At 59.5% G+C, this 11,705-nt stretch overlaps 2 protein-coding genes across 3 annotated transcripts in view; one reads left to right on the top strand and one right to left on the bottom strand.

Annotated features, from left to right (window-relative positions):
* Positions 1-6,796, top strand: part of SLC17A4 (solute carrier family 17, member 4) — a 10,185-nt gene extending 3,389 nt beyond the window's left edge. Inside the window, exons 6-12 of the mRNA XM_006763095.2 lie at positions 434-550; positions 1,495-1,642; positions 1,733-1,952; positions 3,779-3,911; positions 3,985-4,132; positions 5,072-5,162; positions 6,582-6,796. Coding sequence (XP_006763158.1) covers positions 434-550; positions 1,495-1,642; positions 1,733-1,952; positions 3,779-3,911; positions 3,985-4,132; positions 5,072-5,162; positions 6,582-6,716 — 992 coding nt within the window. The 3' untranslated portion in view covers positions 6,717-6,796. The remainder of the gene's footprint in view (positions 1-433; positions 551-1,494; positions 1,643-1,732; positions 1,953-3,778; positions 3,912-3,984; positions 4,133-5,071; positions 5,163-6,581) is intronic.
* Positions 6,797-8,166: 1,370 nt separating this feature from the next.
* The window catches only part of LOC102771534 (sodium-dependent phosphate transport protein 1), an 8,693-nt gene continuing 5,154 nt past the window's right edge, over positions 8,167-11,705 (bottom strand). For both annotated transcript variants that reach the window (XM_006762907.2, XM_006762905.2), the window contains exons 9-12: positions 11,210-11,342; positions 10,978-11,125; positions 8,812-8,902; positions 8,167-8,347 (exon numbers count right to left, since the gene is read on the bottom strand). In XM_006762907.2, coding sequence (XP_006762970.1) covers positions 8,213-8,347; positions 8,812-8,902; positions 10,978-11,125; positions 11,210-11,342 — 507 coding nt within the window. In that variant the 3' untranslated portion in view covers positions 8,167-8,212. The remainder of the gene's footprint in view (positions 8,348-8,811; positions 8,903-10,977; positions 11,126-11,209; positions 11,343-11,705) is intronic.

Below are 11,705 nucleotides of genomic sequence, written 5' to 3'. Positions count from 1 at the left end.
GAGAGGAAGGGAGAGGGAGAGGGAGTCATGGATCGGCTGCCTCCTGCACGCCCCCTACTGGGGATGGAGCCTGCAACTTGGGCCTGTGCCCTGACCGGGAATCGAACCGTGACCTCCTGGTTCACAGGTCGACACAACCACACCGGCTAGGACTATACTATCTTGATTATAACTGCTCACTTACTGGGCAGAAAAACCCTTGCACTTGTTACTTTATCTTAAAACACATTATTTTCATTTTGCACGCGAGGCCCAATGAGGCACAAATAGACGAGTAACTTGGCCAGGGTCACGTGGCTCCTGAGCGAAGAGGCAGGCGTTGCCCCCATGGCGTCCACCCTGTGCCTCGGCGTTGGGACCAGGTCAGTCTGTAGGGGGCACGCAGAGTCGGAGCCTGGCCTCTCACCCCGGCATCGCCACCGCTTGTGTTTAGGGCTCATGCTGGGCTCCTTGACCGTCCTCCTTGTCGGTGGCTTCCTCTGCGAGACGCTCGGGTGGCCATACGTCTTCTACATCTTCGGTGAGTTTGTGCGTCTCTCCCATCTCAGAAGTTTCTTTTCTTTTCTTTTTCTAAAGCATTACAAAGGGTATTACATATGTGGCCTTCCCCCCCCACCCCCGCCCTTGACAATCCCCTGGCCTCCCCTACACCCCCAGTGTCTTATGTCCATTGGTTATGCTTATACGCATGCATACAAGTCCTTTGGTTGACCTCTTACCCCCCTCCCTCCTGCCCCCCAACCCGCTGCAGTTTGACAGTCTGTTTGAGGCAGCTCTGCCTCCGTAGACGTTTATTTTCTGACGGTGGGGGCTGGGCGCGGTGTCTGTGACACTAGTCCCGTGCCTAACCAAACCCTCACAGAAGTGGATGTTATAACAGAGAGGACCGTGTTCAGGGCTAATTATGTGGTGACTTTGCACGAGGACACGTGAGGCTTGGCTGGAACACCCGGCGACACTCCCTCCTGTTTCCAGGGGAACCGCAAAGGCTGCCAGAGGAGTTTCTTTTGTAAGATACTGAAAACGCTGTCTTGGTGCAATTATATTTTTATTTTTTAAAATATATTTTTATTGATTTCAGAGAGGGAGAGAAACTTCAATGATGAGAGAGAGCCCAGCTGGTGTGGCTCAGTGGTTGAGCATCGGTCGCTAGTTCCATTCCAATCAAGGCACACGCCCAGGGCTGCGGGCTGGATCCCCCGTCAGAGGAGTGTAGGGGGCAGCCCATCGATGTTTCTCTTTCATTGATGTTTCTAGCTCTTTCTCCCTTCTCCCTCTAAAATCAATAAAAACATTTCTAAAAAAATGATGAGAAACACACACACACAACTAAAAAAGTAGAAAATAAAACGAGAGAGAAACATCAGCTGCCTCCTGCGTGTCCCCTACTGGGATCAAGCCCACAGCCCGGCATGTGCCCTTGACCGGAATCGAACCAGCGACCTCTCGGTGCACGAGGGCCAACCCACTGAGCCCCACTGGCCGGGCCCCGAGGAAAGAACCTTTGCAGAAGCCTGACTAGCAGGGGCCATGCTGACCGGCAGTCCAACCGGGAGGGCCTTCTCAAGCTCACGGGGCAGACGCTAGGCTCCGGACTGCCCCACGCCATCGGCAGCAGCAAGGAAGACGGCCCGGGCCAGGGGTGGGGACGTGGCCGCCACCCAAGATGGGGCCCCACGGCATGACTCCCTGACTTGCCAGAGTCACCCTCACCTCATTCTCTCTGCTGTAGCCAGTTCCGGGGGGACCGGGTCTCCACGGGGGGGGCCACGGCCCCGGCTTTCTTCCAGGACTGCGAACCCGACGGGTCCCTCCCCGTCAAGGCCATGGCCAAGTCCCTGCCGCTCTGGAGCGCCTTGCTGTCCCAGTTCAGCGAGCACTGGTTCTTCTACGTCTTGATGGCGTACCTGCCCACCTACCTCCACTCCGTCCTCCACGTGGACCTCCGCGCGGTGAGTGCGAGCGCGCATGCGCCTCTGCTGTGTCAAGGCCTCGTCACGTGACCTCCGCCTCCCCCGGGGTCACCAGGCTCGGGGCCCGGGACCTTCCGGTAGGAGATGCAGCCTCTTGAATTCTGATTCATCTCAGGGGGGCCTCCCGCTTTGGGGGGGCGAACGGTATGGTTCTAGGTCAGCGTGACATTCAAAGGATGCCATGTTTTTAAAAAATACATATTTTTATTGATTTCAGAGAGGAAGGGAGAGAGAGAGAGAAACATCAACGATGAGAGAGAGTCCTGGATCGGCTGCCTCCTGCACGCCCCCCACTGGGGATGGAGGTGCAGCCCGGGCCTGTGCCCTGAGCGGGGATCGAACCGCTGAGCCACGCCGACCTGGCAGGATGTCACCTTTTTTAAGGGATTGATGAGAAAATTCTGTGTTCAACCCAATCGACATCTGCAAACAGGACACTGCTGACGGCAGAAAGGATGAAGCAAAGCAAAGTGCGCCTTTCCGGAGGCCGTGACAGACTCGCAGGCAACAGGCCCCAAAAGCAGGGCGTTATTAATAGGATTTACACCAAAAACGTAAACGCTTTTGTTCAAGCCCGATGGGTACGGAGACGGGTGCCCCGAGGCGCCAGTGCGCCATCTTCCCACAATGCACCGGTGCTCTGACTGGCTGATGGAGCCTCTCAGGTCTCAGCAGGTGGGTGTTGTAAGCCAGGCGGTGTCGTAAGCCAGGTGGGTGTTGTAAAAGGTAACGAGCTCATCAGATGTCACAGGTGACAGCTCACAGGGTCACTGAATTCCTGCTACAGTCCCACCGTTTGTGCTCAAAAAGCCGTGTGCTCATGGAGCGGGGCTCCTCTGGTGACCGCATGCTAAGTGGCCAGCAAACAGCGACCTTAGCAGAAGTCAAGTCTGGACACACGTTCACGCGGGCAGTGGGTGCTGGGATCAGGAAATCCAAGGGAGGGTGGCTGTGGGCCTTCCCTGAGGAGGAGGAGGGGGGAGGGAGGAGGGAGAGGGAGGATCGAGAGGGAGGAGGAGGAGGGGAGGTGGAGGAGGGAGAGAAGGAAGAAGGGGAGGAGAGGGAGAGGAGGGGAGGGGGAAGGGAGGGAGGGGGGAAGGGGGGAGTGAGGGCAGAAGCAGGTGACGGAACCAGAACCACAGGCCCGGGATCAGAATGGGTGTGAGGCGAGGCCGGGTGGGTCCCCACCCCCAGAGGCCGGGTGCGGGGGAGGCGGCGGTAGAAAGCCTGGAGAGAGACTTGAGGCCCAGACCCGGGTCCCCATGGGTCTCAGGGTGTTTTCTCTCGACGACACGTCACCGTGGTGGCCTTTGGTTTACTCGTTGGTAGAACAAACAGCTTGGCCCACGTGCCTGTTAAATCCGTCCCATTGGTCTCCTTTTCCTTTTAAGAAAATAATATATTTTTATTGATTTCAGAGAGAGAGAGACATCAATGATGAGAGAGAATCATGGATCAGCTGCCTCCTGCACGACCCCTACTGGGGGGCATGTGCTCTGATCGGGAGGCAAACCTACAACCTTTTGGCGCCCAGGACGATGCTCTAACCGGCGAGCCCCCAGCCGGGGCTGGTTCTTTCAGCCCCTGTCTCCCGGCGACTTTCTATACGGAGAGAGCACGCATCCCGTGTTCAAACTACACGCACGTTTCCCCTCAGAAGTGACGTGGGCTCATTGCAGTGGCGCGGGGTGTGTGATGACGGTGATGGGCATCGAAAGAGCGGCCGGGTGTGGACGGCACCCAGGGGATGAGCCGGCCCTGGGGGGGTGGGCGTGCACCTGCACTGACGCCCCTCTGGCCTGCAGAGTGGCTTCCTGTCCGCCCTGCTGCTTGGCGTGGCCTTTGTCAGCATCATCCTGGGGGGCCTGCTGGCGGACTTCCTCCTCTCCAGACGCATCCTCTCGCTCCTTGTCCTCAGGCGGCTCTTCACCGCCATAGGTAAGGACGCAGGTGGCCAGGGAGGGGGGTGGGGGGCTCGGGTAGCTTCCCAGCTCTCCGTCTCTCCTGCCAGGGGTGCTCTTCCCCAGCCTGTTCTCCGTGCTCCTGCCCTGGGTCAGCTTCAGCCTGGGTGTCACCATGGCCTTCTTGGTCCTGAGTTTGGCCACCAGCAGCCTCTGCCAATCTGGGGCCCTTGTCAACTTCATAGACATTGCTCCCAGGTAAGGACCCGGGGCCTCCTCCTCCCCCACGGCCGCTCAGTCTCCGTCCGGGGGCCTGGTCCTCCGTGACCGTGGGTCAGCGTGCGAGTGACATGTGGGATGGAGCCTGGGAAATGTCGGCCCCAGCCCTGCATCCAGATGCTGTCCGGAAGGAGCCATCGTTCCCCGAGGGGGATGCTGCGGTCACGCGGCCTCGGGCCACGGGGCTTGCTCACGTGGGGCAGGATAAGGCCAAAGGGCAGGCGCATGAGGGGCATCCGCCTCCGGGACAGCTGGGTATCAGAGACCACGGAGACTCATAGTCCTCGGGACACATTCCTTTGGACGTGGGCCAGCAGGACACGCGGGAGACACGTCTCATCCAGTGAGGGGTCTGTGTCCCCCAAAGCAAGGCTGCCAGGGTGGACTTCACAGCAGAAGCCAGGAGGCGATGCATAAACGGGGTCAAACACCATCTGTCTGTTTTGTATGAACAACACTGACCCGTTAGCACAGCCGCCCCGTGGGAGTTGCAGGCCCTGCACAGGGTGGCAGCCGTCGTGGCCAGTACGTTTCGCTCAGGGTTCTGTTTTTTAAAAACATGTTTTTATGGACAATAGAGAGGGAGGGAGAGGGAGGGAGGGAGAGGGAGGTGGAGACGTCCATGACGAGAGAGAATCATGGATCAGCTGCTGCCTACACAGCCCCACTGGGTATGGAGCCTGAAATCTGGCCTGTGCCCTGACTGGGAATTGAACCCTGACCTCCTGGTTCATAGGTCGATGCTCAACCACTGAGCCACGCTGGCCGGGCTGTTTCAATCAGGTTTGACGAAGGGTCACCACAAGCCCAGGCCCCCTGAGCTGAGCGCAGGACGGCAGCAGAGCAGCTGAGATGACCCTTTGCTGATTCTCTCTCTCTCTCTCTCTCTCTCTCTCTCTCTCTCTCGTTCTCTCTCAGGTACACTGGCTTTATCAAGGGCTTATCCTTGGTCTTTGTTCAGCTCTCAGGAGTCATCGCTCCCACGGTTTCTGGATTTTTCCTCAGTCAGGTGAGGTCAAAGGTCCTGGTGAAAATATTCCCGAGTGGAACCTCCAGGCACCCCCCCCCTCCCCCAGTCAGACTCAGGGCGTTTGCGTTTCCTCCGCCACGTGGCTCGGCTGGCAGCTCAGCGCCCGCAGCCCTCGCGTTCGGGCGGAGGGAGGAGCATGCTGGACCCCCTGCCTTGCTGCCTCACGAGGTCTGAGGCGGTGAGCTTCCACGCTTGTCATCAGAGCTGGTGGCCACGCTGCGGACCTTCCTGAGCAGCAGACAGGGGCCGCCGCTGCGGGCCGCTCGGGAGGGCAGGGCTTCCCGGCACGCGGGACGTTCAGTCCTCACACCTTTTCCCGGCAACCGGGAAAGAGACGGTCACCCCACGTGGGAACCCAGCACACACAGGCAGAACGAGCGAGCGAGAGGCTGAGCGGAGGACAGTGGGGGGAGCCGCGGCGTCGAGCAGCCTCTGTCCTGGGAGATGTGTCCAAGTTCCCAGGGTGGACGGCTTCCACGGACACCTGAGCGCTTCCTCGGAATCCGGGGGCAAAGGAGACGTACATGGCGTCCGCATGCGTGTCATTCTTTTTCTTGTTTAATATATATTTTATTGACTTCAGAGAGGAAGGGAGAGGGAGGGAGATAGAAGCATCAGTGATGAGAGAATCATGGATTGGCTGCCTCCTGCATGCCCCCTACTGGGGATCGAGCCCTGACCGGGAATCGAACCGTGACCTCCTGGTTCACAGGTCGACGCTCAGCCACTGAGCCACGCCTGCCGGGCCACGTGAGTATCATTTTTTCAGTTCGCTGTGATTTCCCACAAGGAAGTCAGGAAAGTGGAGACTAAGGAGGAAGGTGTGTCCTGTCTGCCATCACGGCCTTTGTCACTCGAAGCTTCAGTTCCCTTTCAGTCACTACTACTCGTCAGGAAATGGTCCTTTAAAATGGACATCCTCACGCTGACAGGGTCTCCCTGTCATTCATTCATTCATTCATTCATTCTGCAAACATGCATGGACCCTGGGCAGGCGCCACACAAGGCACTACGGGACGAGGTGGAAGTGCCTGCCGCTGGGAAGCCTTTATTCCGGAAAAGGAACCGATAGGAAATGAATACGAGGGCTGGATTTCCATTTTAAATAGGGTGGTCGAGGAAGGACTCATGGAAAAAATGATATTTAAGCCGAGGGCTGGAAGCAAGCAGGGGAGAGAGACAGTGCTCTCGAGGGTCTTGGGGGTGTGCGTTGGGGGGAGTGTTGGGGGGACACGTCTCTGCAGAGGGAAAGGCTGGCGTCCCTGCGTGTCCCAGGCTCAGCCGGGCTCCCCCACAGTCCGGAGCTGAGCTGGGAGGTGGCAGGGGAGGCTGGAGCCACCGCCCTCTGAACGGGAGGGACGCGCTTGGGGGCCGTGGTGACCCGTGGCTCGTCTCCAGGACGCCGAGCTGGGATGGAGAAACATCTTCCTGCTGTCCGCGGCTGTGGACGTCTCGGGTCTGGTCTTCTTCCTCGTCTTCAGCCGAGCGGAGGTGCAGGACTGGGCCCGCGCGCAGACCCTCACCCGCCTGTGAGCCGTGGCCGGGCGTTGCCCTTTGGTGCTTTCGTTGAACCGACTTTGCTTCCGGTCTCTTCTCGGACCCTGAAGGCTCCGCCTGGAGGTTTATTGGGGTTCGGGGAGGAGGAGGCGGCAGTGATTGAAGTGTGAGCTCCTGCAAGCGTGGGAGTGTCTGCATTTCTTTTCAAGAAAATATATTTTTGTTGGTTTCAGAGAGGAAGGGAGAGGGAGATAGAAACATCAATGCTGAGAGAGAATCACTGATTGGCTGCCTCCTGCACGCCCCACAGGGGATCCGGCCCGCAGCCCAGGCTTGTGCCCTGACTGGGAATTGAACCCAGGACCCTTCAGTACACAGGTCGACGCTCTACCCACTGAGCCAAGGCGGCCGGGGCTGCGTTTGGATCTCTTTGTGTTGCTCACTCTTCCCACTGTTGCTAGGACATGATCACGTGTAGCTGGTTTCTGCCCCCCGTTCCCGGCACAGGAACCCTCCCGCCCTCGTGGCGTCCTGAGTGGCGGGAAAATGGGAGTCTCGTTTGTTACCCTGTTTGGTCTGAGTCCCTTGTTGGTGTCACATGAGCTGCTAAGACCCTTAGACTTTCTGGGGTGATGAGTGTCTTTGTGGTTCAAGGTGAGGGGACTGCGGCCGGGGCCCTGCGAGCCTTGGGGTGGGGGCCGCTGCCAGGGGCCAGCCTCTAGGAGGGGAGAGGGCTGGAGCCGGGGGTGTTCATCAGTGGCCCATGCCTGAACCCTCATGCCTGCGCAGTGAGATTTCCATAAGAACCCCAAGTGACGGGCTCTGAGAACTTCCGGGTGGGTGACTCCACAGAGGTGCGGGGAGGGGGTGCCCCCGGGGAGGGCACGGAGCCCCTGCGTGTCTCCCCACCCCCACCCTGTGTACCTTCCCACTGGGCCGTTTCCGAGTTACAGCCTTTATAATAAACGATGCTAGTGAGTCATCTGTTTCCTATTTTCTGTGAGTCTCTAGCAAATTGTCAAACCGAGGAGCGGGTCGTGGTAGCAACAGAAGCATGGGGACCTCGGGCACCGCCACTCCGGTCCGTGTCTGACGCCAGGGCCGTCGGGGGGACCCGGCCCTGAACCGTGGGGTCCGGATGACCTCTGGGTAGTCGGCGTCTGAATGACATCCAAGGACACCCCGCTGGCGTCTGCAGAGCCTGGAGGACCGCTCGGTGGAAACCCCACGCGTGTGGCTCCGGGTGTGTTGTGGACACGGGAACCAATTACCTCCCATTGTCCTGGTGAGAGCATTGGGGGCCGGAGGACAACTGCTCACCGGGCGAGAGAGGAAGCCAGGACCGCGGGAGGGGGGCTGACAGCCCCCACGAGATCGTGTCCAAACGCCCAGCAGATGGCGGGCGCAGCTGCCACCAAAGAAACGCCCGGAACAGCCAGAGCCCCATGGTCACAGCCCAGAGCCCCGCACCCAGTGCCCGCAGGAGAGGGTAGCCGCCCGCTCACACCCCGCCCACCACCCACCCTGTGCCCTCAGAGCCGGGTGAGCTGCTTCTCCTGGGCCCAGGCCTGCACGTCGGCCGCGGCGAAGACCAGGTAGAAGAGGAGGCTGCTCACGTTGACGGCCGCCACCAGGAGGAAGATGGCAGACCAGGCGGCCTCCGGGTCCTGCGGGATGAAAGTGCAAATAGAGGCGCGTGGTCGGGCGCATCGCGATGTCTGCGGCATTGAAAACATGAACACGAGGACGGGCTCCACGCTGGACACGGCAGAGGGAGGAGCGGGAGGCCAGCACTCTACCCAGACAGCCTCCCGGGCCTGCCCCTCGGCTCCGGGAAGCGGGCACCGCACTTGTCCTAACTTCAGTGTGACGTTTGTAATGGCCAGAGGTGATCTTTGTATATTTTTTGGTCAAATCTCATGTTTCATGTCTGTAGTTTCGATTCTTTTATGTCTTTAAACCTCAGATGCGTTTCCGGTGTCTCTGAGCACCTGCCCCTGTGGGTCTGGTTCTGAGACACCCTGACTCCTCTCAGGACCCTATTTCTGTGAGCGGCTTGTGAGTGTGGTTAACACGGAGCCCCCCGGCCCAGCTGTACCAATCTCCCGGGGCGGCGCGATCCGTTTCTTACCTGATTGAGGATTATCCCAGCCAGAGTGGACGAAGTGAGCCCCCCCGTCATTCCGATGAGAACCGTGACTCCTTTCAGAAACCCGTAATATCTGCACAAAAGAGGATGACAACACACAGGTGTATTTTTAAAGCTTGAACCTCATTTGGTTCAAGATGAGGCTTAAGAACGATAGCTGTTGGTTTCCCAGATTTCCCATCCTCCTCCTCAAACGCCATTGAGGTGTCAGACAGAGGCCCGGCCACCAAGGCTCATTGGTTGAGTGTCGACCTGTGAACCAGGAGGTTACAGGTTCGATTCCCGGCCCGGGTTGTGGGCTTGATCCCCAGTGTGGGGCGTGCAGGAGGCAGCCATTCAATGATTCTCTCTCATCATTGATGTTTCTCTCTCTCTCTCTCTCTCTCTCTCTCTCTCTCTCCCTTCACCTTAAAAAAATGCATATTTTTAAAAAGATCGGACGGAGACGGTGGTTATATGAGTAACTTTCCGGTTACACTGCAGGGGGGACGTGGGCCTCAGCAGTAAATGATGTTACGATGCTGAGACAATGAGACCGTGTTGGCCTGGAAGTCGGCACACACAGCGGAGGAACTCAGAGGTGATGGGTGTTGGTCATGGGAGTGGTTTAGGGTTCATCAACATGGAAGGACCGTCCACCTGGTCAGCCCCACAGCCCCAGAGCGACTGGCCCCGGGGCCGCCCCCAGGCAGCGGGGCCGCTGGTCGTGGCTGGAGCGTCAGACGCGGGCTCACCGCTGCGACGTGCGGGCGACAGGCCTCTACTCCCTGGCCCCGCGGCAGGCTTTCCTCTTTGCTGTGCTCCTCACAGGGTTTTGCTCGGGGGTTTGCCCCTTGCCCCCGCGAACTTCAGAATCCAACAAACATCTTAGGGAGAAAAGGTGACCTTGTGTTTAAGCTCCCTTAATGTTTAACTTTGTCGCTGCAGCCCTGAGCAACCACCGGGTGCTGGGTGCATTTCTCTCCAGGGCAGAGCCTTCGGCCAGGGCCCAACCCGGGACACCAGCCTTTGCCTCGTCCCAGAACCGGCAAAGGGTAACCGAGAGCGCGGTGGGCGCTGCTAGCACGCCTCGCCCAGGTGCGTGCTCTGCTCTCTGCGGCCTCCCTGACCCCGTGGCTGTGGTGACCACGTGTGGTCTTTACTGGCCTCCTCAGGCCTTTGCCAGCGGCGATGTCAGCCACCCTCTCCCTGCGCAATCCTACGCGGAATTCAACCGCGCTCTCAAGTCCTGCTTCCCTGGATGCACAGAGCTTTAGAACATTGCATCTCCCGTGGATGAAAAGACCCAGAGTGGTAGCTGCTCATCATGTCCTTTGCCTATTTGTGTACGGATGCTCAACGCGGCTTGTTTTTCAAAGCCTGTGGCTCCGTTGGCTTGTGCTTCTCTGTAAAAGACCCCTTTTATGCCTTCAGACAATTCCACAGAACCGGACGCTGCGGGCAGTTCTGGGAGGGTCTTGGAACTGAGTCAATGCAGGGGACACGCGTCCTCAGGACTGTGCGCTCACCCCGCGGAGCGGAGCTGACGGCGAGGTTCTCCAGGCTGCGGCAGAGGGCGCCACGCCCGCCCGAGCTTGCCTCTCCCCCGGCCTCTGCTCCACACAGCTCTGGGGAGCCGGGTCTGTGTTCTCCGAGGATCGCTGGCACCATTAAGAACAACGTGGCCTGGCCGGCCTGGCTTGGGGGCTGAGCATCGACCTAGGAACCAGGAGGTCACGGTTCGATTCCCGGTCAGGGCACAGGCCCGGGTTGCAGGCTGGATCCCCAGTGGGGGGCGTGCAGGAGGCAGCCGATCAGTGATTCTCCCTCATCATTGATGTTTCTCTCTCTCCCTCTTCCTTCCTTTCTGAGATCAATAAAAAATATACTTATATATATAAAACCCTGGGTACGATCCCAAACCGGCGGTGAGCTCTTAGGCCAGCAAGGAAGTGCCTGAACCTCGGCCTCCTTAGTGAGCAGGTAAATACCCCTCACTTGCCGGGAGGGTTCAGGACGCACAGACGTGCGCACAGCAGCAGCCACGGAGCAGCCAAGCCTTGCACAGAGCCGGCCTTTTGGCAAGCTGGCCGCGAACTCCAGAACCGCCGCAACCTTAAACACCCTCGGGAGCCGGGACGCAGCCAAGAAGGGGAAAGTGACCGCTACCTGGGGGCGATGTCCAGGGGGTTGATCACCATCCCGGCGACGCAGAAGCCCAGTGTGGCGCTGGCCAGCGTGAGGCACGCGACGGTGCCGTGGAAGCCGGGACCCAGGTAGAGCAGGCCCACCACGAAGACGGCGGGCAGGAGGAGGCCTGGGCGGTCGGGGGGCACGGTCAGGTGCGTCCTGGACGTGGGGGGGCCCCGCGGGAGCTGGACCGGGCTGGGCCGTCACTTACCCAGCGCGGTGAAGAGCTTCCGGATGGCGAGCAAGCTGAGCATCTTCCTGGACAGGAAGCCGTCGGACACGTGCCCCGCGAGGATGCCCAAGAGCCAGCAGCACAGGTGGGGGAGGGCGGACAGCAGCCCGTTCTGGGGAGGACACGCTATCGTGAGAGCCTGCGCACAGGGGACTGGCCACCCACCGACAGTCAGCGTCTGCACAGCTCAGATCCGGAAGCAGCCAGGGGCCCATGGGCAGGTGAGCGGTAAGAGCTGAGGCGCCTTCGCAGCAGGGAGTGCGATGCGGCTGGGGAAAGAGCGGCCTCTTTTTCCGGAGCACATCGTGCTGAGGGAGACAAATTCCGCAAGGGCTCCCTCTCATGTGGAATCTGAGCCACAAAATAAACCGGTGAAGGGAGTGGAGCCAGAGACACGGAACACGGAACAGAGTGCAGAACCTCGGAGGGAAGGCGGGGAGGGGGTGGGAGACGATCAACCGAGGACCTAGTGTGC

This window comes from Myotis davidii, unplaced genomic scaffold (assembly GCF_000327345.1).
Source record: "Myotis davidii unplaced genomic scaffold, ASM32734v1 scaffold217, whole genome shotgun sequence".
Classification (NCBI taxonomy): Eukaryota; Metazoa; Chordata; class Mammalia; order Chiroptera; family Vespertilionidae; genus Myotis; species Myotis davidii.
This window is presented reverse-complemented; position numbering and strand designations above follow the sequence as displayed.